Below are 26548 nucleotides of genomic sequence, written 5' to 3'. Positions count from 1 at the left end.
GCTATTTATCCTCGCTGTCATCCACAGATCCGTCAATATCCCCCTCCTCCTCCATGCCGAGTATCCATCTGTGGCTCTGCATATTCTCTCAAAGCCTGAGCTTGAACCTTCCGATAAGCCACGATGATGATTTTTCGGAGAGACGAAATTGCTCTGAAGTGAGTATCGACCAGTGCCTATACCCCTGCACAAACGTAAGAATGAAAAATGATTCGGCTCTCTGCCTCTCATGCCCCTACTGCTGACACAAAATATCCGAGAATAAGCGTTGTCGACTAGGTATTTAAGAAAATGGACGCTGAATTTCATGGCTTTGCAGCGTAGTCCATCGCAACAACAAGCTTTCCAATTTTGTAGAGTACAACTCTTCTTGTGTGAAACGTTGCCTTTTTGTCTTTGGTCCCTGTGGGAGAGCTTCTTGGGGAAGTTGGTCTTCATTTATTCCAGCATGGAGAGCTTGCGTATTCCTGCATAAAGAGCAATTAGCACTAGCCTTGACGGCTCTACCGTTAGAAAACGCACCATATGATATCAACTGGTCGCACAATTTTTGGTTGGTTATCAGAATGAAAGGGATGGCAATAGCTCAGAGAATCATGTAGCTGCTGGTGGTGGATCACATCATTGTTGCTTTTAAACCCTTTCCTGGTTGCGCCTGGCTGGAGGAGCTCACCAGGCGAGATATTACGACGGAGGGCGGATTCAATAGGCGGTAGAGATATTTTTAGGTCAATTGATGGCTTCCTCGAGTCATTCAATGAAGCAGTGAGGCCAGGGCTGTCATTGAATGATCTTCGGTTGAGAGCCTGGTTCAATGGCACCAAGGACACGCAGAGGGTGTCTATACCCACAGACGAAGCCGGAAGTCGCGGCAAAGGACAAATATTGCTGATTGATTTCCTCTTATTGTTTTGACGTTCCGTTTTCTCTTTGCCTGCACTTTCCCGTGTCAGATAATCCCCCGATGCCTGCACCTTCTTATCCAGCACCGAGTCCTCTTCTGATTCCCGTTGCGCGAGCATCGAAGGTAGGAGCAATGGAGAGTCATTAGGTGGAAATGTAGGTTCACCCTTATCACGTTCTAGATTGCCCTGCCCCGGAAGCTCGGGGCGGTCTGGAGCTGGATGGTTAATCAACTCAAAATCGCCGTATCGTGTTTCAGCCTGAGGTTTCGGCAGGTACTTCTCCACCTCATAGTTGATCTTCGGCTTTGCTAGCTGGGGAGGCCGGTTCATCCCATCGTCTGAGTGATCAGTATTTCTTAAATTTTCAGTCTCAGGCGTCCCAGACTCTGACGGGGTTAAGGATATTGAAGAGTTATATGGTAGGCGGGTGTTTGTAATCCGATTATTTTTACGGGCATTCTGGCTGTAAATCATTAACTTCCCAGTAACAAAGATGTATAGTATCAGAAACGCACTTACGCAAAGAGAGCCTGATCAAAAGTAATTGGAATATTCTCTGATGCGTGGAATCGCATAATTTCACCAGAATGTATATTTAGAATACCATCTCTGATTCGGAAGTGACGGCTATTATCAAGCCTACACTTGCAAAAGTCAATCTCATGCAGCATCTTCCGAATGAGACCGTTGTATGCTGTCCACTCGGCAGAGCTAATATTTTTATTAGTTTCGATACCTGCGCTCACTGTGAAAGACGTTTGCTTTTCGTTGTCCTCTCTTTTCTCATCGAGGAGACTTTCTATCAAATCGCGCTGTTCTTGGAGTAAAGCTGGAACGCTGTTGCTAATAAAAAGTATAGAAATTTAGCAGTTTATCTTGTCAAAAAGAAAGGCGGATTTACCTTCGCACCTGTCCGGCATAGATAATGACGTTGAGCAAAAGTACCATGGTGGACTTGAGGCTTCTTAAGTCATTCTTCAAAGGATCTAAACTAGGCTCAAGAAGGAGAAGGCGGAATCGACCGGTGATTTGTTGTAAACGGGTCTTTCCTGAGCCATCGGTATGACTTAAGGTACTGTCGATTTTCTGAAGGACACCTTTACACTGATCTATGACGCCTCTTAAGCCTTGGAAAGCTTCTTTCGAATAAAGCTTCGATAGGTCATCCGTCCTCAGCGTCTCACCTAGCTCACGCAGAAGCGCACATGTAAGTGCAACATCACTCGAGAGATTCTGGATGGCCTGGTCGGCATTTTTAATTTGTCGATAGAACGAAAATAACTTGACTGATAGTTTGGTGCCTAGGTCTGCGACCTGAATGACACTAGCAGCGATACCTAGGACCTCAAATCCGGACATACTCGGGGGCTAGGGTAAGATAGAGTTTAACATCCAGTGACTGGTTGCGTCGCAGAGCCAGTGCTTTTATGGATTTCGGCAAAGTGGCCTGGTGCTTCTCAGCTAAAGTGGCAGTGTAAAGGATCCCCTGAATTTCGAGGTATTTATGCTGTACTATCTCACCGCCTGGACTTGGACTGCCAAAGCAGCTTCTCATTTCCGCTTTGCTAAACCCGACCATTTCACGTCTGTCTTATCGCAAAGATACTTGCTTGGCTCCAGCATGTTGAAAATAGTATACTAGGGCTTGTTTATTATTGAAAGGTATCTTTCAAGCGCGTTTTGCAATACATAATGCAATAATTGGCATAGGTCAGTAATGTAACATGCACGCTTACACATGCACGCAACAACGCGAAGATTCTGACGTATGAGAAACGATCGAACATGTCTGTCGCTTCCATGTTCAAGTTGCCTTATCAAACGCCCTAGGAACCCTGGAGAAATTAATATTAATGAACTCACATGGTATTGTTTTGATTACGACACAAGTGTCAAGGATCACAACAGCTATAATTCCGAGAACACTATATAGACAGACCTTAAGGCATAATCACGTTACTTTTATCGATTTTATGATGTCTTTTTAAGACGCCCGTTTTAATTCCACAGATACGATATAAAAGTAATCAATCAGAGAGCAACCTTTCACTCCAGAAGTTCTAATCTTACCGACATGCCAAATACTATTCGATTGTTAGGCCTACATACCGAAAATAACCTTAAGCACTCTGCTCTCTTACTCCAAGTGCTTTGATACACCAACCAAGAAAACAATCAAATACTTGACTATAATTTTTCTCAAAATAGGACCAATTACTGATAGAACTCTTCAGATCGGTAAGAAACTCCTTAATTAGGTTAAGGTCCAGTGAATAAAGAGGTAGATATATCAACTTAACTCTAGCATTAGCAAATATCTCTATAATACGCTCAGTATAGTAAAACAATACGCTATCAATATTCAGAACAGATTTTAGCTCTGGCTATTATAGTTCTGAAGAAGCTGATTAAGAAGGTCCTCACACACACTAACATCGGCTAACCTGTGAAAATCGTAAGAAAGCACAATACTATTTTAGGTATTTCCAGAGAGAATTTAACACTGTTTACCACGGTAAAACTGTTATACAAACTGGGGTAATACTGAGTAGTAACTAGCTGGCCTAGTTATTTGCCATCTGGATTTAGACAACCTAACCTATGTATTGAGGATGTTTTCATTGTTTTGAATATTTGATTCGTTCACAAACACGCGAAAAAAAAAGATTTCATATCATTTCCGTCTATTTCGTAATGTTTCTTCATGGATGGACTTTCATGGCTAGCTGGTTGTAGTGGATCTTTCGAGAGACGAAAAAAAAAAAAAACTTTCCCATTTCAAAGCGACGGAATGCAAAACCCGAGACTGCACTGCCAGATTGCTGAGCGTCGAAAGCTGGCGACAAAACGGTATACTCCTGAATTTGATATAGATGATACCCGTGCGTCGCTGGAAATCCCATGCAGACATGCGAGTCATAGCGCAAGTCTCACGCCTCAGCTGTCAAGAGTTACACACTCGGACTTCTTATCTACCACAGGCAGCAATTCAGAAAGTCGATTAGCGTCTCTCATTAATGCTGGAATATCATCCCGGGTACCAGCAAGCATCTATACAGAGGGCGATGGGGTTAGTACAGTATTTGCGAAAGAGTAACTTCTAATTCTGAGCTGAGTGAGGGTTCGTACCTGTCTAACTTTCTCGTATTCACATTCCTTGGATTGGTATTCCCGAATCACCTCTTTCTTTTCAAAATCGACATAGACCCGAGTATCGCGAAGTCGTATCAAGACATTATCCAGTCTCATGAAGAACCTCGTCAAGAGGAGAAGTCTCTCTGGCATGACGCGGATTTTGCAGGAAAGCATTGCAATTCCATTATCGGCCAACTCGTCTTCATAAAGGACGACCTCGTCGAAGAATAGGATCGGATCCGGTCGTTTCAGAAGTTCGATGGGAATTGGCTTCGTTGTTTCCTCGAAGGGTCGGGCGTTCGGGCTTAATGTGCCTTTGTAGTCGGTGCTGTACGACCAATCGAATGGCTTTACAACTTCCTTGATCCCGTCGTGTGTTTTTTCTCTGGAGGGAAGACCAACGTGGTAAGCAAGGGTTTGCGCAAAATGGAAAATTGAGGTAGTCGAGTGCGATCCTTCCTACCTGCTCTGTTGCCATTCCTTTGAGTATGCGACCTGCAGCATCGACTGTCCTGTCTTGTCCACCAAGTCCAGCGCATCAAACGCATTGAAATTGATCCCCCAGCCACTGGGAGGGTGCTCAATGCACACAAAGTTATCACCGAAGATCATCTCAGGGACCTGAATGCCCAGCTTCTTGGTCATTTCGTCAATCGGATCGGCTTTCAGGATGGGGAGCTTCTGGGTCGAGATTCGGAAGCCACCAACAGAAATCTGCTGTGGCTTCTTGGTCTCAGGTGAGACTGAGGCATGGCCTCGCGGGGGCGCAGCTGGTGTTCTGGAAGCCATCAGCACGTTAAATCATAACGTCATGGAGAAAGCGTTGCGAGACAATTGCAGATGAGATGGTCCAAGGTAAGGTGGATCATTCGCGCGGGGCTAATCGCTAATCGCTATCAGCGGAATAAGGGCGGGCCGACGGGGTTGCTGGGGCGACGCGCTGGACCGAACCCAAACAGTTCAAGTTCCAGCTCCTCCATTCCCCAACTTCCATTCTTCTATCGACAACTTCGCCCAACTTCGCCAACTTCGACAACTTTACTGACCATGACAGTCCGGGCTTGAGTCAATCAACTCGATACCTAAGTCGACAGATCTCCCCTTTTCTTCCCCCTTCCTATCTTTTTCCCCTTTCGCTGTACCGTTTCCTACTTCTTCTCAACAATGGCGACGAAGACACTAGAGGCTCGATTCGAGCACTTGTCCGTCAAGGAGGAAAAGGAAACTACCGCCAACCGTGGCTATGGCAAGCAAAAGGTACGCTACCAGAGGAATATGTGATCCTTCCAAGCAACTTAGCTGACTCGATCTGCTCTAGGATTCTCTTTCTACCGCCTCCTCTCGGTCTGGTCTGGGCGCGAGCCAAAGCAACTCAAACCGCGCTCAGTTGCTAAAGTTGGCTCTGCAAAATACCAATGACCACAAGACAAACTCGATGAATATCCCTGCCTCCCCAGGCAAGGGATCGCAGGGCACACTGGTGACCCGTAACACCGACGAAAACGGCGAGCAACGCACCTCAACCTCTGGATCCGAGTCCACTATCCCCAGAGAGCTGCACCTCGGAATGTTCGAGATTGGCAAACCTCTTGGAAAGGGCAAGTTTGGCCGTGTCTACCTAGCCAAGGAGCGATCTTCGGGCTTTGTCTGCGCCCTCAAGGTCCTGCACAAGTCAGAGCTGCAACAGGGCGGCGTCCAGAAGCAAGTTCGTCGCGAGATTGAGATTCAGAGTAACTTGCGCCACCCGAATGTGCTGCGTCTGTACGGCCATTTCCACGATAGCAAGCGGATCTTCCTCATTCTGGAATTCGCCGGCAAGGGAGAGCTGTACAAGCATCTTCGGAAAGAGCACCGATTCCCCGAGTGGAAGGCTGCACAGTATATTGCGCAGATGGCGGCAGCTCTCAAATACCTCCACAAGAAGCATGTCATGCATCGTGACATCAAGCCGGAGAATATCCTGGTCGGTATTCACGGCGAAATCAAGATCAGTGATTTCGGCTGGAGCGTACACGCTCCTAACAACCGCAGACAGACGATGTGCGGGACACTCGACTACCTGCCCCCAGAGATGCTGAAGCCCGGCTCTCAGGACAACTACTACAGCGAGAAGGTTGACCTGTGGAGTCTGGGCGTTTTGGCCTACGAGTTCTTGGTTGGTGAGGCGCCTTTCGAGGATACGCCTGTTATGACCCAGCGACGAATTGCCCGCGCGGATATGTCTGTACCTTCTTTCGTCAGCCCCGAGGCTAGGGACCTCATCAAGCGAGTAAGTTTCGAACCACGCGGCCCATCGAGAGATCTTTTCAAAGTTCCCCTGCTAATATGTATAATAGTTGCTTGTTCTTGACCCCGAGAAGCGTATTCCTCTCGACGAGATCCAGCGCCACCCTTGGATCATCAAGCACTGCGTCAAGGAAGCGAAGCGGAGCTCCGCCTCGTCCAAGGAGGGCAAAGCATGATTATTTTACGCATGACAGAATTGGTGTTTTGGTGTTATGTTTTGTCTCTATTCTGTTTTCGCTCGATCCATCACCATAGCGTGGATATCATGGTGTTTCTGGCGTCCGCGCATTTGTGCATTCGTGCATTTTCGGAGTTTCTTGGAGTATAAGCTATGGTATGGATGGCGCCTGCGATCTGGGACATGTGCTCTTAATTTGATCTTTTCCATACAGTGCCAATGAAATGACATATGGTACATTCACAAATGGTTCTATTGTACAGGGTAGGGCTGGGTGAGATGAGATGAGATGAGAGTGAGGTATAACGGTGTAGGTGTAAATCGCTGCTGTCGGACAGTGTCGACTGATGAAGGCAAAACGTGAAAGGTGCGGTGCGGTATCATCTGTAAATTTCATCGAACGGCCTCGTGTCTCGGAAACAGCTATTCCAAACTTCATTGACGACTTGAGTCGCATGCGCCTTGTCCTTGCAGGTAGGTCGAGCCCGAACGGAGAGAATCGCTCTCCTACGAACACACTCTTGGTGTTGTTGGGTCAATTTCCATTGTCCTCTTCGGAAGAACTCTCGTGACCATCTACACTCGCCGCTGAGTGAACTAGCTCGGATCTGCATTGCAACGCATTAGATTAGTCGGATTGCAACCAAGATGTGCAATTGCATCGCAAATATCTCAGAGTCAGAGTCAGACATACCTCTGTACAAGCGGCATGTCGCAGATTATTAGACCAATCGACCTTGAACCGCAAATGATCGAACGCGTGAACCATCTCGTGAGCCATGGTATCTTCCAAATGGCCCTGGTCTTTCATCTCGTTGGCGCAAATCAGGATTCCATATTCCGGGTCGAAACCGCCGCCCTTGCGGTCTGTACAACGGCGGCAGTAGATATTATGGTTGTGGAGGTCGCCTCCCAGTTGCTTGATGTTATCGCTCAGGTAACGGATGACGGGGCCTATGGGTTGTGGTTACCATTGTTAGTCGGTGAAGCTCTGGAGGAGGAGAAGGAGGTGTGAATGCATACTATATTGAAGTAGAAATTCTTTTTGCTCATCACAGCGTTTGCAGTCAGCCTCTTCATTCCGAATATCGCGCGCAAGTCGGAACTGTTCAATGCCGTCCGGCGACATCTTTCCTGTCAGGATGGAGTAGATGTTCTTGAACTGGGTCCACGTATCATCACCCGAGACAAAGCCGGTATCCGGCTTGTCCTTGCCATTGGCAGGTGAAGGTGAGGCTGAGGCTGAGGATTGAGAATCGGACATGGTGAATCGCAAGCCGCAAACTGCAAGCAAGAAGCGCGCAACACCGACGAATCTAAGAATTGACCTCCGAAGGGCGGAGATTCCCGGCAGAACCCGCGGAGATTGCTCCGATACAGGGCAGTAGAGTCAGAACTTGACATTGACATTCGCGCAGTGCAAGACAGAGGAATACGGGCGGACCTTTTTCATTTTCGACTTTTGTTTTGTATCGTGGCACGGAAGCATTATTTTGTTGCTATAAATTGATCCGGCCTGTGCAACATGGCGGCCGCTTCGGGGCTGACGATTGTGATCAAACTCGGTGCGGGGATACATATACGTCAATGCGTCAACTTGGACGTGCAAAGCAGGATGAATTAACTAACAACACGGTTCTTCTAGGGACAAGTTCGATTGTCGACGAGAAGACACATGAGCCCATTCTGTCCATTTTGACATTGATTGTTGAAACGGTGGCTAAGCTGCGCAAAGATGGACATAGAGTTGTTCTCGTTTCCTCTGGCGCGGTGGGGGTTGGTTTGCGGAGGATGGACGTGGATGAAAGACCGAAATATCTCCCCCGAATACAGGTGAGGAAGCGACTCAGATGCCTACTATGAGCTCAGGATCACTACAGAATCCTGTATAAGGCTGAGTCTCTGATGACGGCGCTAACCCAATTACCTAGGCACTCGCTGCTGTCGGACAGTGTCGACTGATGAGCTTGTGGGACAACCTCTTCTCACACCTCAATGTTCCGGTGGCTCAAATTCTTTTGACGAGAAACGACATTGCAGATGTATTTATCCCCGAATTTCTCTCGAAATCTCCCCAACTAACCTCTACAGAAAACTCAATATTTCAATGCACAAAATACCTTCGAGCAACTGTTCGACATGGGTGTGATCCCAATTGTCAACGAGAATGACACTTTAGCCGTTTCTGTAAGAACCTCTACCCCGTATTCGTCAGACTCCCTCCCACCTCGAACACCTCATCTAACCTCCCATGGCGTCCCCGTCTTCAAGGAAATCAAATTTGGCGATAACGATACCCTCTCAGCTATTGCTGCGGCCACAGTCAAGGCCGATTACCTATTCTTAATGACGGACGTCGACTGCCTCTACACCGCGAATCCTCGCACAAACCCCGACGCCGAACCCATCGAGGTCGTTTCCGACATCTCATCGCTCGAAGCCGACGTTTCATCAGCGGGATCCTCCCTAGGAACCGGTGGCATGAGTACTAAGATTGTTGCAGCGAAACTCGGAACCAGCGCCGGAGTAACCACAGTTATCACCAAAAGTTCCAAACCGGGCAACGTTCACGACATCGTGAAATATCTCCAGGCCCTGCAAGCCAAATCCAAATCAAATGGCGATGGCGACGGGATAGAAATCCCAGCAGCACCATTACACACGCGCTTCCTCCCCTCAGAAACCCCAATCCAATCCCGAACCTTCTGGCTCCTACACGGCCTCCAACCACACGGAACAATCTACATAGACCCAGGCGCCTACGACGCCCTCCTCCTAAACAAAGCCAGCCTCCTCCCGGCCGGCGTTCTCGCCGTCGAAGGCCACTTCGGCGCCCACGAAGCGGTCCGTCTCGTCGTTGCAGAACGACCGGATCCTGACGCGCTTAATGGCGATTTCTTGCACCATAGTCAGGAACCGAAGGAGGTTGGCCGCGCGCTTGTCAATTATGGCAGTTTTGAAATCGATCATATTAAGGGTCATCGGAGTTCGCAGATTAATGATTTGCTTGGGTATTCGGATAGTGATTATGTTGCTCTTCATGAGAATATTTCGTTTCATCCGGAAGGTCCTGCGACGCCGGTTATGACTCCTGCGCTTGAGGAGTGGAAGTCGCCTAAGTCGCCGACGCCGATGTCGCCTTAGATGAGCATATGCCTATGCCTATGCCTGCGCATACGGACACTGCCTCACGAAACGAATGATGATTCTGGACGACCGGCACAACACATACAGTTGAAAAAGTTGGAATTTGTATATAGGCATAGATGGCCCTGTTTTTCATCAATGAGGGCCATTTGGAGTACAGCCTTATTGAAGAGGGGAAAGGGGAGGGGGGGGTCGGTGTTGCATTTACATTTCTCAGAGATACCAGTCCAAAGCGGACAAAGCATTTGAAAATGCCCGCTAGCATATATTGAGCTCAACCTCAACTAAAAGCAGTATATAGAAAACATGAAAAAATAATGAAGATCTCAGACAGAAGCAAGAAGTAACGCTGAGCAAGTGATGCACTGAACCAAACTGAGATAAACCACCCCAGCCTAATCAATCCTGCCACCGTTCCAACCATCGCTGCATTCTCTTATCCAAAGTCGGTTGCGCAGCGGGTGCAGCCTGGAATATCGCGCAGATTAGTATTAGTTGCGCTGATGAGGCAGACTCAAGTTCAACATACCGTATTCTCAATACTATGCGTAGTAAAAGTCAAATAAGCCGTATCAGTATACTGGACCGTCGGCGCAGGAAGATAAGTCGTAGCTTTAACAAAAGGAAAAGTCGGATACTGAGGCGTGGGCGATTTATCTAGGGGCGGAATCGTAGTGCCAGCCATCTTGGGCATAGGCGCATACTTTGTTAGACCGGTTTGTTCGCCGTAGGGAATTGTGTGAGGGTCTACGGCTTCGACGGCGGCGGCCCCTGCTGCTACGGGTGCCCCTGCTAAGGGTGCTGCTGCAACGGGTGCTGCTGCAACGGGTGCTGCTGCGGCTGCGACGCCGAGTCGTTTTCGCAGCTCGACGTGCTCGTGATTGAGGTCGGATGAGGTGGGCGTTGGGGGTTCGAGGGGTGGGGTTGCTGGTTCGTTTTGCTCATTGCTGTTGGTGTCGGTGTTGGTGTCACTGCCGCTGGATGTCCCGTTATTGATTGGTGGTTCTGGAGAGCCGGCGAGAATCTGGGTGTCGCCGTCTACTAGACCCAATGGGAGTGGGATTGGGATCGGTTTCATCGACTTGACGGCGTTGGTGATCTTGGTGGAGAAGGTGCCTTTCATGTTGGTGAGAGTAAAGTGGGAAGTAAATCCGGTCCATTCTTCTGATGGGTTTGAGGGAATGACTTTTAGGAAGCTGTAAGAGGGTTGAGGTTAGCATTTTGTCTCTGTGAGAATTGATGATATAGATGGGTAGGGTTGTCCAGGGTTATCCATACTATGCATTGGGCTCATTTCCTCCGACATTACGGTCAACTTTAAATGAGAGCAGGCCACCTGGGACAACAGGCCCGTCATTGATAACTCGCTCGAGCGATTCCTTTTAACGGGGATTCTGTCGTTAGCTTGGACATAGTTTTGGCATGGTTTCGAGACTGGAATGGTTGTATATCTCGAAGTGAGATACTCACATAAGAACCCGACTCATCACCAGCACAGAGAAAGAAGTCATAACGGCCAGTTGACTGCCCATCAAAAGCCCACATAAGGCTCACGACATCCTCGCTATCAAAGGATAACCCACTGAGAGTCTGGGCGGGAGCAAGCCCTAAGAAGGCGAACAGAGCAGACAACCGAAGTAAGCGCATGCTTTCGTTGTCAAGTCAAGCTGTCAAGACTCAAGTCAAGGGAAAAGAAGAGAAGAGGAAGCAAAGCGAAATGGACAGCAGAGCAGAGCAGAGCAGATCAAATCAAATCAAAGCAAAGCAATGCGGACCAAGGGTATTATCCCTTGGCCGCGAGTGGTGTGGTATGTATCCCTCATTCCATACCCTTAACACCCTGGGTACACTAAGAGGAGAGTAGAGTATGATGTGCAGCGCTAAGATAAGAAATGGTCCGTGCTATCAACCAAAGCCCGGAGTCTTAAGGTTTCCCTCCCAGCGGAACTAACACTCTCCTTTACCCGCTTCCCACGAGATCAGCCCACCCTGCACCATGTCGACTCAGGCCAGCTGGACCTCGTTGACAGGAATCCTCACCTTCCTCTTCGAAGGGAGTTTGAGCGCCATCGCCGTTGCAATCCTCATCACCTTTGGCGTTCCTGTCCTTCTTCACATCTTCTTCTTCCGCTCTGTGGCGTCACCGCCATCCAGTAACTTCCTTCTACTTGGACCGAGTGGTGCGGGCAAGACTGCTTTCACGGCATTGGTACGTACACCTACCCCCCACCTAGCGAGACTCGATCGACTCTACAATATTCGATTCAATCCAGCTAACATCACCGTGTCCTACTACAGCTCGAAGTAAAATCAACCCCAGCCTCCAAAAAGTCCCAAACAACCCACACATCCCAAACCTCAACCCTAATAACCGTCACCCTCCCACCATCTGTCCCCACAGGAAGCAATAGATACAGATCCATAAACGACCCAAGTCTAAAAGAAGCAACCCGCAACCCAATCCGCTACCGTCTAAAAGACACGCCCGGCCATGGCAAACTCCGCCAAACCCAAGGCATCGCCGAACTAATCTCAATGTCGTCCAGCAAGGATCTAAAGACCAAGATTCGCGGCCTGCTGTTCATGGTTGACACGGCGGCTCTAGTCGACGAAGCCACGCTCCGCGATACAGCGAGTTATTTGCATGATGTATTGCTCGTCTTGCAGCAGCGCGCGCTGGGGAAGGGGAAATCGTCTACGAAGCGGGATGCGGAGATTCCGGTTCTTATTGCGGGGAATAAGCAGGATTTGTTTACGGCGCTGCCGGCTGGTTCGGTTAGGGGAGAGGCTTGAGGGGGAGATTGAGAGGATTAGGAAGTCGAAGAGTAAGGGGTTGATGGATGCTGGTGGTGGTGCTGGTGAGGAGGAGAAGAGGAGGAGGAGGTGCTTGGTGATGATGATGGGAAGGGGGTTTTTAGTTTCAAGTTGCTTGAGCAGGTTGGGATTAAGGTTGATGTTGTTGGTGGTGCGGTTAAGGGGGATGCTGAGGAGGAGATTGGGTCTGGTGTGAGGAGGTGGGAGGAGTGGATTGGAATGTGTCTGTGAGGGAGGCCCAGAGGAGGGGCTTGCTGTTACTGTTCCAAGTTGATGGTTGGTGGATGTTGAAGATGGGACTGAGGGTCGAGTTCCGAAAATATGCGTTATTTCGTCGCTGTGTTAGCGAGTCTAGCTTCTTGTTACATATTGGGATTATATAACTGTACACCTCTCCCTTCATTTAAATGATATCAAAAATCGAAAATACCTGAATAGTTACATGGATCGTAGATAGCATCCATTCCATGGATGAAGAGTGTCAGCCATTGAAGCAAAACCAAAAGTAAAGGAGTTAGAAACTTGAAACAAGGATCATTAAAGTCCAAATATTTTCTTCAAATATTGCCCTTATAACTTAGTAGGCTCGGGGTCTATGAATAATTATTTATAGGTACTAGTACGAAACCATATTCGCACAATCTATCCTCAATTCCCAGTGTTGAAACCGATCGGAGCCCCGAAAGGAAAAAAAACGCCAGATCCCAAAAGAGATCCAAAACAAAAAAAACACACTTTCAAACAGAAACAGCGAAAATCCCATCAATTAGTAGGAAATGTTGAAACTCCGCCCCAAAAAGTAGCGACTAGGCTGCTCCATATGCAGATCAGATCATTCACAAACGTCGTATGTCGTAGTTAGCCATCAGGTTGACTTTAGGCACTGACACCGTTACCATTACCATTACCGTTGGCCTTACCCTGGTGCAACAACCAAGAAAGAAGATCGACCTTGGTAACAATAGCCAACGGCTTAAGCGAACCACCCTCACCCTTCTCAGTAACAACAGCAGCAGAGTTCCACTCAAAGAAGCGATTCAGCACATTCAACGGGGTATCCATGGTAATTTCCATAAACTGGCGACGCTTTTGCTGCCCAGTCGCTTCACGGGGGTCAGTCACGACCTCGGGAATCTTAGAGAAGTCAAACATGACATCGGAAACGGGACTCTTGGCCGAGGCGCGACCGTGTGTAAGTCTGCTGAGGACGTTACCCAGAGTCACCAGACCAACGAGTTTACGGCCCGATGGGGCGAGGACGGGGAGTTGGTCGAAACCCTTTTCGCGCATGATTTCGATGGCGGCTTCGGCAGGGAAATTGGCTGTCACGGTAGTGATGGGTTTTAGGCGGAGGGCGCTGACTTTGGCGTTGGAGAGAGGGTCCTTGGATGAGGTGGGTTTTTGCGCTTCGGTGACGATGTCGGAGAGAGGGGTTGTTAGGAGGTCGTTGGCTGCGAGCCAGTCGTCGTCGGCGAACTAAAGGGAAATAATGTCAGTAGGGAATGGGAGTAGAAAGAAAGAAAGATTCGCAAGGATAAATCGTATCGTACCTTGGTGAGGTAGCTGCGAATGCTGTCCGGCAGAACAACAACCACCACATCATCCTTCGCAAACTTGCGCTCCTCATTAGCCTTCACCAGAGCGGCAATGGCACTTCCACTGCTACCGCCAACAAGCAGACCCTCCTCAGCAATCAAACGGCGAGAATATTGGAAGGACTCCTTATCAGCAGTCTTGTACCACCGATCAACAATCTTCTGATCCAAGACCTCAGGAATGAAATCATAACCAATACCCTCAACCTTGTACGGCTCATTCTCATGCGCATCATTCAGGGTGGTCGGGAGAGCGAGAATTGAACCCAGAGGATCAGCGGCGATCACATCAACGTTGGGGTTGTGCTTCTTGAGACCGCGGGCAATACCGGTGATGGTACCACCGGTTCCGGCACCCGCAACGACAGCATTGACAGCGCCGTTGGTCTGGGCCCAGATTTCCTCGGCAGTGCCAAATTCGTGAGCGTTGGGGTTATTCTCATTGCCGTATTGATCCAGGATATGCGCATTGGGGAGTTCCTTCTGCAGGCGCTTGGCGACTCCGATGTGGGATTCGGGCGAGTCGAAGGCGGCTTCGTTCGGGGTTCGGATGATGGTTGCGTTCAGAGCTTTTAGGACGGAGACTTTCTCGGCGGACATCTTTTCGGGAAGGGTGATGATGGTCTTGTAGCCTTTGACGGCGCCGACCAGGGCGAGACCGATGCCACTGTTCAGTAAGTTAGCGCAGTACTAAAGGGTAGGTAAAGACCGGGCAAAACGAACGTGTTGCCACTGGTGGGCTCAATCAGAGTATCACCAGGCTTGATGCGGCCGGACTTCTCGGCCTCCTCGATCATGCGCAAGGCAATGCGGTCCTTGACACTACCTCCGGCATTGAAGTATTCCAATTTGGCGTAGACGGTGGCATCAATTCCCAAGCTGCGGGGCAGACGGTTCAGTCGGACTAGAGGGGTGTTGCCGATCTGTTGAGTGATGGTGTCCAACGCCACTGGTGGGTTGGCAGGAGTAGTGGAAGCCATTGTTAATCAGCTCAGCTCAGCTCAGCTCAGCACAGCAATGTTCGTGGTGTCAAGAGAAATGGGTTGAGAGGAGAAGAGTGGGTGAATGCACGTAAAAGTCAAGTCAAGAAGAATTCGCCATTTTTTTGGAGGGAAAGGTGATCGACCGATGATAACCGGTGGAGTGGATGGACCCGCAACCAGACAATTCACTCCCTATAGAAAACATTGAAAACTCCGACCTCTCGCCGATTACTCCTTCATCTCGGAGAACAAGTTGGGTCCGTCAGTAACTCGCCGACAGCATCACCATACCTGGTATACTACACCTGGTATATTGTATACATACACCCTACATCCCCTGATGCCACTCCTTTCCCCTGTACCCTGCTGATCTCTGACCGGGCGTGCCGCCTAGGCATTTCATGGCATCCATGGCATCCATGGCATTGTCATGCATCGGATCCGACCGAACAGGATGAAAAAGAACAAGCATTGCAGAAGCATGGTGCAAGGCATCAAACCTGCAAAACACACCCAATTAACTCGATCCGATCTCACTGACAGCTCCCACCTCTCCGCAGGGGATTAACTTTGATAGCTTGTTTATCTCACATCGTCGATCGCGCTCTGGGCCATCCACGGCCATTCTGCAGCCAGCCAAGTGTGTGGCTGTGCCCGGATACCATTCCCCACTGAGCGCGATTTGGCCTGGTCTCATCCCCTGAGTGCTTGGAACACGGAGATGACCTGACGTGAGGTGAGGTGAGACGAGGCGAGGCCTCGGAAAAGAGACATGTCCAAATAGCTGTGTCCATGACTGCCAGCAATGTTTCTGGACTGCCTTCTTCCCAGCCAGTCCAGGGCAAAGTATATGCCCAACCACCGCCATCTACACGAGAAAACCCACACTGCATGAGCCGATCTGCGATAAAATGTATCATGGATCGTGGCTGCCAAGCCCTTGCCGGCTCATCAGCTCCAGTCGCTGCACTTTACCCAGTGTTTCATTGGTTATGTGGACGTGCCAGTGCCAGCGCAGCCCCAGCCAGGGTGGAGAGAGCGTGTTTTTTTATTTCCTTCCCCGTCGCTTGTATACAAAATCCCCAGCCTTTGCGTTCGCTTTTGCTTTTGCTTTTTCTCTCCTTGCCCCTCTGTGTGACTCTTCGTGCGTTTCTCAAGCGTTCCTCGTGCATCTATCTTTCTTCGATCATCATAAAACACCCCTTGGCATCTTCTGCAGCTGGTCTGCCAAGCTTCTCTGATTGTCTTGTCTTGTCTCTCTCTCCTACGAGTATTATCTAGTCTAATCGCCCTCGCCCTCGCCCCGCCCTCGCCCACCGCGTCAATGGGGTCTGTCAGATCATACGGCTCCCAAATCGGAGCCGTCTCAAACAGAGACGATATCCATACCCAACCACAAGAAAAAGGAACAAATGGCCAACAAAATTCCGTCCTACCAACTCTCGAAAAGGACCACCCCGCCCGCTATGCATTGGGCATCTTCCGCGTCAAAAGCGCAGGAGAAAGTGGCCGAACAGGAATTCACCCAATCCACTTCCTCCTCGTCTGCTTCAAGAGCATCTGCACCTTATCAATGGCCGTCAATATTCTCTGGCCTTTCGTCCCCGCCGCAATCGTAATGCATTTTGCCCGACCCGATCTCCACGTCTGGGTATTCACGCTAAACTACATCGCCATGGTCCCCTCTGCAAATCTACTCGGCTTCGCGGGCGGAGAATTAGCCAAGAAGTTACCCAAAGTATTAGGAGTCTTGGTCGAAACGACTCTCGGCTCTGTTGTCGAATTGGTTCTTTTCATGGTCTTGCTGCATAATGATACCAGTAATGAACCTAATAGCGAACACAGCTTGATTCCCGTCATTCAAGCCGCTATCCTCGGCTCGATTCTCGCAAATTTGCTGCTCTGTTTGGGCATGTGTTTCTTTGTTGGGGGGTTGAAGCGCACTGAGCAGGTCTTTCATGAGGCTGTTAGTGAAGTTGGGACGGGATTGTTGCTGGTAGCTGGATTCGGTCTTTTGATTCCGAGTGCATTTTACTCTGCGTTGAAGGGGGCTGTGAATCCGAAATTCACGCTTCAAGAGTTGGATGACTCGGTTACTACGATTAGTCGTGCTACTTCGGTGATTCTTCTAATGGCGTTCTTCGGGTGAGTTTGAATTTCCAAAATATCTGGCTGGCGGGGCCGATCTTATCTTTCCAAAATTGCTAATAATCCACGAAATGCGTGATAGATACCTCGTCTTCAATCTCCACAGCCACAACTCCATCTTCGACGACGTCCTAGAAATGGACGAACGACAAGACGAAGACCGAGACGAAGAAAGCCAACGCGCAAAACTCACTTTTGTCGAATGTCTAATTGCCATCGCCGTCTCTTTAACATGCGTCTGCATGTCCGCCGTATTCCTCGTCCAAGAAATCGAACACATTGTCGAACTGGGCGTCTCGGATAACTTCATGGGATTGATTCTAGTGCCCCTTGTCGAGAAAGCAGCCGAACATTTAACCGCCGTCGATGAAGCTTGGGATAATCAGATCAATTTCGCGCTATTTCATTGTCTTGGTCCTTCGATTCATACTGCATTGTTGAATGCACCTCTGGCTGTTATTGTCGGTTGGGGTCTGGATAAGAATATGACTCTGAATTTTGAGATCTTCATGGTTGTGTTACTTGTGTTGTCGATTTTGGTCGTTGGGAACTTTTTGCGTGATGGGAAGTCGAATTACCTCGAGGGACTTCTTTGTGTGCTTGTTTACTTTATTATTGCTGTTACTTCTTGGTATTATCCTAAGGTTGATGTGGCGGCGACTAATCAGGCTTGACCTTGAGCGATAGTGATTTTGGAGTGGAGTGGAATGGACTGGATTAGATACTTGTAATTTACAATTTTCATAAAATATACATTTTTAAATAAGTCCACTGGCATTCAACATAAGTTTCCTATTATCTTGCTGTTCTGCCGAACACCATGGGGCAACCCAGTCTCTGAAGGATTTCCACCCAAAAGGGAAATTTGTATACATTCGTTTATTTCACGTGACCAGGGCCATATTGATGGCACACCGCAAAGTTAGCAAACGAAGAGCCCTTACACAGTATAGACAAATTCTTTAAAAACGAGATAATTCGCACCCAGGGGCGTATCTTGATCTCGTGGCTACGCTGATTTATTGAGCTAGAGTACTAAGTCGTCATTGGCCCCGAGCTGGGCAGCTACCGAGCTGAGCAGCTCCGCTCCGCTCCATCCATTCCCCGTCCCAATCTCCAACCCCGCGAATCGACACTCAGCCGAAGTCCAAAGATGGAACCCCACGACGCCGACACCCTCGCCGACACCGTCTTATCCCTATTCAAAGAGCGAGACCTACCCGTGAAGCGCGACGCAATAGTCTCAGCTCTGGAAGACTTGGCCTCAACCACAGCCACAACCACAGCTTCAGGCCCAAACAATGCGCAATGGGTGTCAACACATCTGCACCCCGACACCCTTCTCTCACAAGAAGAGCTAGCACTGTAAGAACAGGATCATTTACAGCCCAGCTCGCACATTCTGAATATATCACTAACCTGAATCATTTTCGTTCTTTATGCAGGTACAACAAACTTTCACAGACAGGCAATCTTCATCCAATTCTACGTGACCCCAACCTCGAAGCCACGCGACCCTTTTTAGAAACCGATATTCGAGCAGCGATTCAATCCCTCGAAACCTCTACTGCTACGATTCAAAAACAATCAGATACACTCTCGCGACAATGTGACATTCTCAGAAAACAATTTCGTCAGCGGGAGAGTTTGGATGGAGATCGGGGCGGGATATTATGCGATTACGGAAGAAGCATGAGGTTGGGAGACAGAATACAATTATTGCGGTGCGTGCGCATTATATCCTACCACCGAAACTATACGGAGGCTGGGCTGGGCTACATACAAGAGCTGTGCGAATGCTAAGTTCTTAACAGGCAAACGAACTTTCCGACGATCTCGAAGCAAGCTTCAGGAGCGCGACAGAATCAGCCGGTGTCGAAAACAAGAGGATTCTCTCCATACTATCCACCCAGCTAAAGCAGGACGATAAAAGCCTCAATTATCTGGAGAATCTCATGTCCAGCATCAAGTTTAACAGCAATGATGCTGATACGGTTAAGCGGACGGGTCAACTCAGTTCGGTACTTGCGGACTATGTGGCTGAAGAGATCCACGATCGGTTGGATAGGTTGTATCTTGAGGAAATTGAAGCTGGAGAGTCTGCTTCTGATTCTGCAATAAACCAGAACCAGGCTTTGACTTCAAGTGAATCAGAGACGATCGCCGCCTTGGAAGAAGAATTAGGATCCCTGTTCCCGGAAATCGAAGTGTTGGCTGAAATGTCGACTCGTCAAGAGTTTCAGGAGCCTATTCTTCGAGAGATTCAGAATGAACATAGTCAGCTTCGAGTTGTGTCTCATCAAAAGTTGGAAAAGGTGGGTTGGTCCCTTCATCGGATTTCGATTGTTCATATGTATGGCCTGGCATGCAGCTAACCTTGAACAGGTCCTCGATAGTATGGTCGATATGACATTATCCAAACAAGATCTAATCAAACAGCTCGGGGAACGGGGCTCAGCAAACGAAGTACTAGAACAACTAGCCAACTTATACCAGGCAGAAACAGCCATCCCACTCGTGCCACAACCCTCTTCTCGACGCGAGTCACTGAGACGGCGCTCGCTACAACCAGGCATGCTTCTCTCCGCTGCGCGTAACCCGGGCTCAGGCTCAGGTTCCGACTCCTCTATCCCCGATCAACAACAACCAGAATTGGAAAGCGTCCTCCGACACGTCGGGCTAGCACCCGAATCGGTACTCCGTCCGCGGGCGAACGGGGATGGAGGAGAGGGTGGCGGTGCTCAAGGAATGCACGAGAAACGAATTCAAATGGCAGAGGCACTAAGGAGTCTTGGCACTGCGGTGAACTCACCACTTGTGGGACAATTAGCCTTTTCTGACCACGCGATGCGGCTCTTGGACTCGTCGTTGCATGCGAATTCCCGGTTTGAGACTTCGTTGTCGGATTCGGGGCAATTGGAGGCTCTTAGGGCTTTGGAGGGTGATCTTGCTGAGCTCCAGAAGGGTGTTAGGGGGGTTGATTTGGATGTTTTGCACCAACGGGATAAAGTACGGGCTCGATTGTTAGAGCGATGGGGTTAGGTTAGGTTAGGTGTGCATGGCCCGCTACGCTACTAGATCATGATCATGGTGTGCAGCCTAGGAACACAATCACTATTGTCATTCCCGACGACAGGCAGGAAAGCCAACGCCCGGGACTGTTGGTTTGGATAGGAAGCTCTCGTCCTGTAGATTTCTCCTGCGCGCCGTCGCCCCCAAATCTGCAGGCTCGGCTACGGTGATGATTCGATGGGGAGTGTGGCTGGGCACAGTGTTGCGCCACCTGTGCCATAACCATACCCATTATTTATCGCTCTCGTGGAATTCGTGCATGACCGTGACTTGTTTCTCGATTTGCGATCCATGACATCGAAGGGTGTCGGCAGGATAAATCATGATGATGTGCATTTGCAGGGTGGGTCGGCCACTCCCGCGCCCAGGCGGTTCCTGCAGAGCAACGCAGAGCCGCCCGTGAAGTACATTCGGATGACAGAGTACGGACTACCATATTCCCCTCGCCAGAAAGAAAACAAGAAATGAGGAGACGGCTTAGATTTTGCAATCAAGCAACCTCTATTCTTAACACGAACAATCAAAACTCGAAAACAAAGACACTCCAGCTCTATACTATATAGTGTTATGTTAGCCTTCGTCACCTGTGGTACCCCTGCTGACACTCGGACTGCGCCCCTGTGACCAAAGCGCATCATACAGCACTGGCATAAATCACATCCCAAAACAATACTACGAGAAAGTCTTGGAAATGGTTGCCTTTTCTTTTATTCTTTATCACTTTTACTGCCTACGCCCGAGGCGAATGAGAAAGAAAGAAAGGGAGAGAAAAACATGCAGAAATAGTAGTATATAATAAGTCATCGCCGCGAAAGGCAAAGACACTCTTTGTTCCGAGTCCAAATAAGAATTCTGCACTATTCTTGGCTGCCCCAGGTCCTTTGTACTTCAAGTTGTACTATGTTCTCAGACAATGCCAGCTGCAAGTGACTTCTGCAACTGCGACAAAACTTGAATCACCTGCTTTGAATCTATGACCGGCAAGCCCATGCATACGCATACGCACATGCACATTCCTCCTCTTTATTCTATCTCTTTCATAGATCCTGGTATATCCCTCCTAGCCTAGAGCCTTAGGGGCTATTCGAAACTCGAACCAAACCTGAAAAGAACAACCACCCACTCAACGCCTTGGATCGGGACTTTGTTCTGTACTCCAATTCTAGACCTACCGGGGAGACGGAGACCTCTTTGTTTGGTTTCGTAAGTCCTGGAGGGGGTGTGGTGTCGAGCTCAAGTATCCTGTCTCATCTTTGATTCATATACTCGACTCGACCTCGCCCTCGATCTCTTCTCGCCGTTTCTCGGTAAGTGAAAGTAAAGTACCATCGGTAAATAGCCTAGCCATGGACTCTTACAGATACTCATCCGTTGCAGATGGGAGACATCAATCAAGACCTAACGATTTCAGGACCCGGGACGATTTAATGCGAAGAGACTCACGACAAGAATCATTTTCTTCATCTTCTTCCCGTTCCTCTAGTAGAAGAAGATCGAAGTGGTATCACGAAGTCCCGATCCTTGGATCTGTCTTACGTACAATGAAGGATATTTTGGGGCTAGATGACTCGATGCGGTACCGCTTCAGAGAAGGGTATCAGCGTATTGAAAGCTCACATCGTCGGCACCATCGAAAATCATCGTCGAGGCCAGGTGATGAATACTACTTTTATCGTCGAGGTCGTCAAGGTTCGGGATCATCTCAAGCTAGACCGCAGCCGCAGCCACAACCACAACAGTACGATGGAACACGCAAACGCACCCGTGTCTATTACTCCCCGGGCTTAAAGCCACGAAGTGAAAGTGGATGGGGGAATACTATATACCGAGACCGAGATCGAGATCGAGATCACCCGGCTGCCAGTACCTGGCAGGATGAATCTTTTCTAGAACACAAACACAAACACCAACACCAATACCAACATCCTCCCAGATCATCTTCAACCTCCTCCTACACGAGACCACGACACCCGAACATTATCGAGAGGTCACCCGGTGCCAGCGCTGGCACTGACACTGGCACTGAAACCGGAACTAGAAGACGAAGAGTATCATTCGCAGATCCACTAGAAACCTTACCACAGCCTTTAAGACAAAAACGCCCTTCTATCGATGACCATACCGGGTCCCGAAAAAGATCTCCGCACGAGACGAGGGAAGGAGGTCGACTCTATGTTCGGGAAAGTACTACTGATATCGATATCAATATCCGAGCACCGAGGCCACGTTCACCAGTGACGGAACGAACGCCTCTTCGATCCGGACGAAGGATTGCAATACCAGACTCTCCTCCAAGACGCGGGTCTTCGGGAAGTTATGACTATTATTATGATAATTATACTTATGACGGCTACTCGGACTCTCACGAGGATGTGCAGTATATACCCCATCGAGACAGCCGCCCATATTCGTATTCGAGTGATGTCGATGTCGAGATCGTCGAACGATCGCCCAGACTCGGACGTCCGCGAAGCTCAGACTCAGAGCGGCCAGAGGAATTAAATGCAAGATCGCGGAGAATCATAGATGAGGCAAATTCTCGCAGATCTTCGCTTCCTAATCGTCGAGATGAATTTAAGGTACGTCGCTGTTGACCTTGACACGGCTCAGGCCTGGCCTGGTAAGGCCTCTCTCAGAGCATACCCTCGACTTCCTCGAAATCTGAATGGTCGCTTACTAGGGACTGATATAGAGGAGGATGGAGAAACGGTCTAGGGTATCTGGGCCTTTACTGTGGATTATTACGTAGGACTTGCGAATCCTGGGAAGATGGGCATGTGCGCAATTCGCGCTTGGCTGGATACAGGGGTTATGGTTATGTGTGACCTGGATGACGGGGGTTCTCTTTGCTATTATCACATTCTTTGATAGTTTCATTTCTGTCTTATATTACTCTCAAGCTCTATTGGTATCGAAATACAAAGGGTAAGACGAGGTGTCCTATGCTTTGTGGCGGGTCATTGTATTTGGTGTATATCATTTACGATTATAGACATTTCATTATATATATATATATAGTACGAGTATTTAACGATTATTTAAGACTATTGGTACTACTGTTACCATTCTATGCCATTCTATGGTAAAGCCCGCACTCCTCGTCGCCGATGTCCAAAACAGAGCCGTGTACGACACGATAAGCTAAGTCTCATCATCGTTCTACGACCAAAATCAGTTGTCCTTCTATAACTATTCCAAACGTCATTCCGACAAATAACTACGGTGGAAAGCATCAGTTGGAGCTTCTGCAACCGGGCTGCCCCATGCTAAGCGGCCCGTTGGAGTATGAGAATGAATAACTTGAAGGAGTGAATCTATATCGGACTAATGGAGCAGCCTATTACTCAAAACTAAAAAGGAAAGACAGTATTTGAAACTAACTCTGCAAAAAAACGAGTGATTCATTTGAGAGATATCCCCCCAAAAAAGATCTGATCGCCGAATCTGTGACTAGCAAGTGCAGAAGGCTGCTATATTGCTCATAGCACCCCAAAGTAGAGGTCACCATGTTGGTTATAAACGCCAGGGGTAGGTGTGCCACCAGAAATGTATGTGGCAAACACCAGCGTGTGTTTAAGGGCTGCAATGCGGGATTTAGTCACACTACAACGCTCGACATATTCTTGCAAAGAGTTCAAATTAACAGGGCTTCCGATCGGTTTGACTTGTCTCATGCCTAACAAGATGTTAGAAGGTGGGAATATATTGGATATACAGAAGTGGTGGTAGTGATTGCAAACTAACCTTCGTTGCAGTAGGCTTGGTAGTTTTTGCCATTAGGTGCGGTAACGATGGACCCGCTGCCAGGACCTGAAGATGAGTTAGCTGGTTATCCTTTCATTTTTAACTTGATCGGAAAATACATACAGTTCTTGGTATGGACTGGAGGGCCAGCGTTCGGGGGGCCAGACTATTGAGAGGCCTGGCAAGCAGTGAGTTGACCATCAATTGCCGTCCTGTCGGTCTGACATTGTTCGTAAGCCGCCTTTAGATTATCCCAATCCTTCCTTATGGTGACCGTAACTGCGCTAGGCACGCCTCTGATCGGCCTGAGCTGGAGAAACCCCTGGTTAGGGAGTTCCCCGTCCGCATTCTTCTCAATACCATTCCTCTTCCTCCAAGCCCAAACCCCGCGATCAACCTCATCAACCTCCATCCCATCCCTAACCAGACAACTTGTAATGCCTCATCATCGAGAAAAAGCATATCCTCATAAGCAACCCCACTAGTCTGCCGAATGTGCGAGAAATGTTGCGTTTTGTTGGCCGGGAAGATCTGGATGAAATCAAAGTATTCGAGTGCGCGGCTCGTTTTCGTATTCGCCGCTGGGTTGTCCGAGAACGAAGGACTAATGTGTAGTGCTTTCAGTATGTTGCGGGCTAGATCGGGGTCCTAGGTTCGGGAGGCGACAGCCAGAGGGATCGCGTAGCTCTGGCAGGCCTGGATAATAGAGGATACGGCTGGATAGAAGGCGAAGGCTTCATCCCATCTGTGATACGGGGGATTCGAGTTAGATCGGATCAAAGAGGGGACGAGGTGAAGTTCAAGGTGAAGTTCAAGTTCACGCAGGATGACTCGGGACTCCACCGCGGGCAAACGCTTCTCCACTGCCACTCTACATAGTACTTCGTACATACTTCCCATATGCACTTCAATTGAGTAAAAGACCTCGTATTCGAATTTGGCCCGCATATTATGATGGTTTCTATTCAAGCAATATAGTCCGCTAGTAACACGTTGGGGCTTCGTGAAAATATATCATGTAGTCAGCGGGCGAGTCAGTGGTGCTGGGTCTATGAATTGCAGGGGCTTGAGGATCTACAAGCTTCGCCTGGTCGAACTTCTGAAGCATACGAGTAATCAAGTATCCTGCTTCGGCTAATGCAAATTGCTGTCCGAGGCATATGCGAGGTCCGCCACTGAAAGGGAGGTATGCCCAACTGGACTTGTATTCGGCCCAGCGGTCAGGGTCAAACTTATTGGCGTCCGGACCCCAGAACTCTTTTAGGGTGTGGGTTATATGGGCATAGAAGAGAACGTCCTGACCTGCTTTGACGAAAATAGGCGACTTTTCATCCGGTCCTCCTCCAAGAGGCAGGCTTGTGTCTTTGGTCGCTTTGCGGCTGTTGATGGCAATAGGAGGATAAAGTCGAAGAACCTCTTTCATAACAAATTGAAGATATTTGCATGATTTCAATGCCTCGAAAGTGACTCGGTTAGCTTGGTCCGAGTCATAAGTTCCGAAATTTTCAATGACATGCGAACGTAATTTGTTGTATATCGGTGGGTGTTTAGCCAAAAGCCAAAACGTCCAACTCATGAGACTCGCTGTAGTATCACGGCTGGCTATCAGAATATTTAATGACTGGTCTCTCAGCTCGGCTGCATCCCTCGTCTTATTGAGCAACCCGTTCAAAAAGCAAGTCTTTTTCTTTGTATCCAACTCCGGTTGCTCTTGGTGTCGTGCGCCTTCCATACCCCTTTGGATGCAGAGATCTATAAAGCGATGGATATACTTTATATTTTCCCGAAAGCTCCTCGGATTATGGAGCCAGTGAAAGTCGAGCAAGCGGAAGCGCCTTTGCACATGCTGAGTTGCATCATCAAAATTCTTTGCTAGATCTTGTAATATGAAAGATCCGTCAGGCTTTGCGCTAATATTTTGCGAAGAGGAAAGCTGTGAGTGTACGGTCGTTTCGAAGAGAGACTCGGTGGTAAAGTCAAGCGTAAACTGAAACAAAATCTTCGTAATATTGATTTCGTTTGTCCAGCCATCTTTATTGGCTGGAATTTGCTGGAAAATATTTTGTGCGTGCTTCTCTTCCAGTCCAAGGTCCACCATTTGAGTCCTCGCAAACAGAGGACGCAGCATCGCCCTGGAGTGCTCCCTAGGAGATATAAATATTAACTGTATTGTCCATTATTTCTGAAGCGCCATCAAAAATGATTGATTTACCAGACTTTGCCATCGGCTGCAGAGATTCCGTTTCCTATCAGTGGGAAAAGTACTCCACGCCGCATTTTACCCAGTTCAAAATCACAAAATTGTGTGGCCATCATGGCTTGGATATTCTTTGGCTCGGCAGTATGGATCGCTGTCGATCCAAAAATCCTTGTTTTGAACGTTCGCCGCCCTTCTTCGTGAAACATTTCTCTAACGTCTTGTAGAAGTTGTCCTTTTTTATCTCCCTGTATCAATCGCTGCGCCCCGTCAAGGCCGAAAGGGAGACGATTGGTGCGGAAATGTGTCTTCCGACAGCCAAGTTCCTTTGCCCTTTGACGTCT

At 48.7% G+C, this 26548-nt stretch overlaps 13 protein-coding genes across 13 annotated transcripts; 6 read left to right on the top strand and 7 right to left on the bottom strand.

The window, feature by feature from the left end:
* Nucleotides 1–305: 305 nt before the first annotated feature.
* Nucleotides 306–2264, bottom strand: N7509_009795 (uncharacterized protein; the record flags this gene model as incomplete). Its single annotated transcript, XM_056634432.1, has 4 exons — nucleotides 306–403; nucleotides 674–1368; nucleotides 1425–1742; nucleotides 1807–2264. The coding sequence occupies 4 exons, from the start codon at nucleotides 2262–2264 to the stop codon at nucleotides 306–308; spliced, it is 1569 nt and encodes a 522-aa protein (XP_056485052.1).
* A 1578-nt stretch (nucleotides 2265–3842) lies between these two features.
* Nucleotides 3843–4829, bottom strand: N7509_009794 (TIP41 family protein; the record flags this gene model as incomplete). The annotated part of the gene is made up of 3 exons (XM_056634431.1): nucleotides 3843–3956; nucleotides 4035–4425; nucleotides 4504–4829. 3 exons carry the CDS (start codon nucleotides 4827–4829, stop codon nucleotides 3843–3845), a joined length of 831 nt encoding a protein of 276 aa, XP_056485051.1.
* A 375-nt stretch (nucleotides 4830–5204) lies between these two features.
* Nucleotides 5205–6502, top strand: N7509_009793 (aurora family serine/threonine-protein kinase; the record flags this gene model as incomplete). Its single annotated transcript, XM_056634430.1, has 3 exons — nucleotides 5205–5297; nucleotides 5359–6309; nucleotides 6377–6502. The coding sequence occupies 3 exons, from the start codon at nucleotides 5205–5207 to the stop codon at nucleotides 6500–6502; spliced, it is 1170 nt and encodes a 389-aa protein (XP_056485050.1).
* Nucleotides 6503–6884: 382 nt separating this feature from the next.
* On the bottom strand, nucleotides 6885–7768 carry N7509_009792 (mitochondrial inner membrane protease ATP23; the record flags this gene model as incomplete). The annotated part of the gene is made up of 3 exons (XM_056634429.1): nucleotides 6885–7112; nucleotides 7199–7458; nucleotides 7528–7768. 3 exons carry the CDS (start codon nucleotides 7766–7768, stop codon nucleotides 6885–6887), a joined length of 729 nt encoding a protein of 242 aa, XP_056485049.1.
* A 261-nt stretch (nucleotides 7769–8029) lies between these two features.
* Nucleotides 8030–9648, top strand: N7509_009791 (glutamate 5-kinase; the record flags this gene model as incomplete). Its single annotated transcript, XM_056634428.1, has 4 exons — nucleotides 8030–8069; nucleotides 8150–8337; nucleotides 8436–8546; nucleotides 8596–9648. The coding sequence occupies 4 exons, from the start codon at nucleotides 8030–8032 to the stop codon at nucleotides 9646–9648; spliced, it is 1392 nt and encodes a 463-aa protein (XP_056485048.1).
* A 402-nt stretch (nucleotides 9649–10050) lies between these two features.
* N7509_009790 (putative beta-1,6-glucan biosynthesis protein (Knh1)) lies at nucleotides 10051–11298 on the bottom strand (the record flags this gene model as incomplete). The annotated part of the gene is made up of 4 exons (XM_056634427.1): nucleotides 10051–10119; nucleotides 10181–10847; nucleotides 10930–11030; nucleotides 11122–11298. The coding sequence occupies 4 exons, from the start codon at nucleotides 11296–11298 to the stop codon at nucleotides 10051–10053; spliced, it is 1014 nt and encodes a 337-aa protein (XP_056485047.1).
* A 349-nt stretch (nucleotides 11299–11647) lies between these two features.
* Nucleotides 11648–12696, top strand: N7509_009789 (signal recognition particle receptor subunit beta; the record flags this gene model as incomplete). The annotated part of the gene is made up of 3 exons (XM_056634426.1): nucleotides 11648–11860; nucleotides 11950–12421; nucleotides 12524–12696. 3 exons carry the CDS (start codon nucleotides 11648–11650, stop codon nucleotides 12694–12696), a joined length of 858 nt encoding a protein of 285 aa, XP_056485046.1.
* A 645-nt stretch (nucleotides 12697–13341) lies between these two features.
* On the bottom strand, nucleotides 13342–15040 carry N7509_009788 (cystathionine beta-synthase CYS4; the record flags this gene model as incomplete). The annotated part of the gene is made up of 3 exons (XM_056634425.1): nucleotides 13342–13941; nucleotides 14016–14727; nucleotides 14784–15040. 3 exons carry the CDS (start codon nucleotides 15038–15040, stop codon nucleotides 13342–13344), a joined length of 1569 nt encoding a protein of 522 aa, XP_056485045.1.
* A 1327-nt stretch (nucleotides 15041–16367) lies between these two features.
* Nucleotides 16368–17865, top strand: N7509_009787 (hydrogen/calcium exchanger domain-containing protein; the record flags this gene model as incomplete). Its single annotated transcript, XM_056634424.1, has 2 exons — nucleotides 16368–17188; nucleotides 17274–17865. 2 exons carry the CDS (start codon nucleotides 16368–16370, stop codon nucleotides 17863–17865), a joined length of 1413 nt encoding a protein of 470 aa, XP_056485044.1.
* Nucleotides 17866–18344: 479 nt separating this feature from the next.
* Nucleotides 18345–20233, top strand: N7509_009786 (uncharacterized protein; the record flags this gene model as incomplete). Its single annotated transcript, XM_056634423.1, has 4 exons — nucleotides 18345–18556; nucleotides 18637–18919; nucleotides 19006–19506; nucleotides 19577–20233. 4 exons carry the CDS (start codon nucleotides 18345–18347, stop codon nucleotides 20231–20233), a joined length of 1653 nt encoding a protein of 550 aa, XP_056485043.1.
* A 1593-nt stretch (nucleotides 20234–21826) lies between these two features.
* On the top strand, nucleotides 21827–22051 carry N7509_009785 (uncharacterized protein; the record flags this gene model as incomplete). Its single annotated transcript, XM_056634422.1, has 1 exon — nucleotides 21827–22051. One exon carries the CDS (start codon nucleotides 21827–21829, stop codon nucleotides 22049–22051), a length of 225 nt encoding a protein of 74 aa, XP_056485042.1.
* A 1691-nt stretch (nucleotides 22052–23742) lies between these two features.
* On the bottom strand, nucleotides 23743–24955 carry N7509_009784 (uncharacterized protein; the record flags this gene model as incomplete). The annotated part of the gene is made up of 5 exons (XM_056634421.1): nucleotides 23743–23939; nucleotides 24008–24073; nucleotides 24131–24173; nucleotides 24368–24642; nucleotides 24901–24955. 5 exons carry the CDS (start codon nucleotides 24953–24955, stop codon nucleotides 23743–23745), a joined length of 636 nt encoding a protein of 211 aa, XP_056485041.1.
* Nucleotides 24956–24989: 34 nt separating this feature from the next.
* On the bottom strand, nucleotides 24990–26135 carry N7509_009783 (uncharacterized protein; the record flags this gene model as incomplete). Its single annotated transcript, XM_056634420.1, has 1 exon — nucleotides 24990–26135. One exon carries the CDS (start codon nucleotides 26133–26135, stop codon nucleotides 24990–24992), a length of 1146 nt encoding a protein of 381 aa, XP_056485040.1.
* Between the last annotated feature and the right edge of the window lie 413 nt (nucleotides 26136–26548).

This window comes from Penicillium cosmopolitanum (assembly GCF_028827165.1).
Source record: "Penicillium cosmopolitanum strain IBT 29677 chromosome Unknown utg000009l:1.0-9042332.0:1.0-9050551.0, whole genome shotgun sequence".
NCBI classification, from domain to species: Eukaryota; Fungi; Ascomycota; class Eurotiomycetes; order Eurotiales; family Aspergillaceae; genus Penicillium; species Penicillium cosmopolitanum.
The sequence above is the reverse complement of the archived record's forward strand: the minus strand, read 5'-3'. Positions and strand labels throughout refer to the sequence as shown.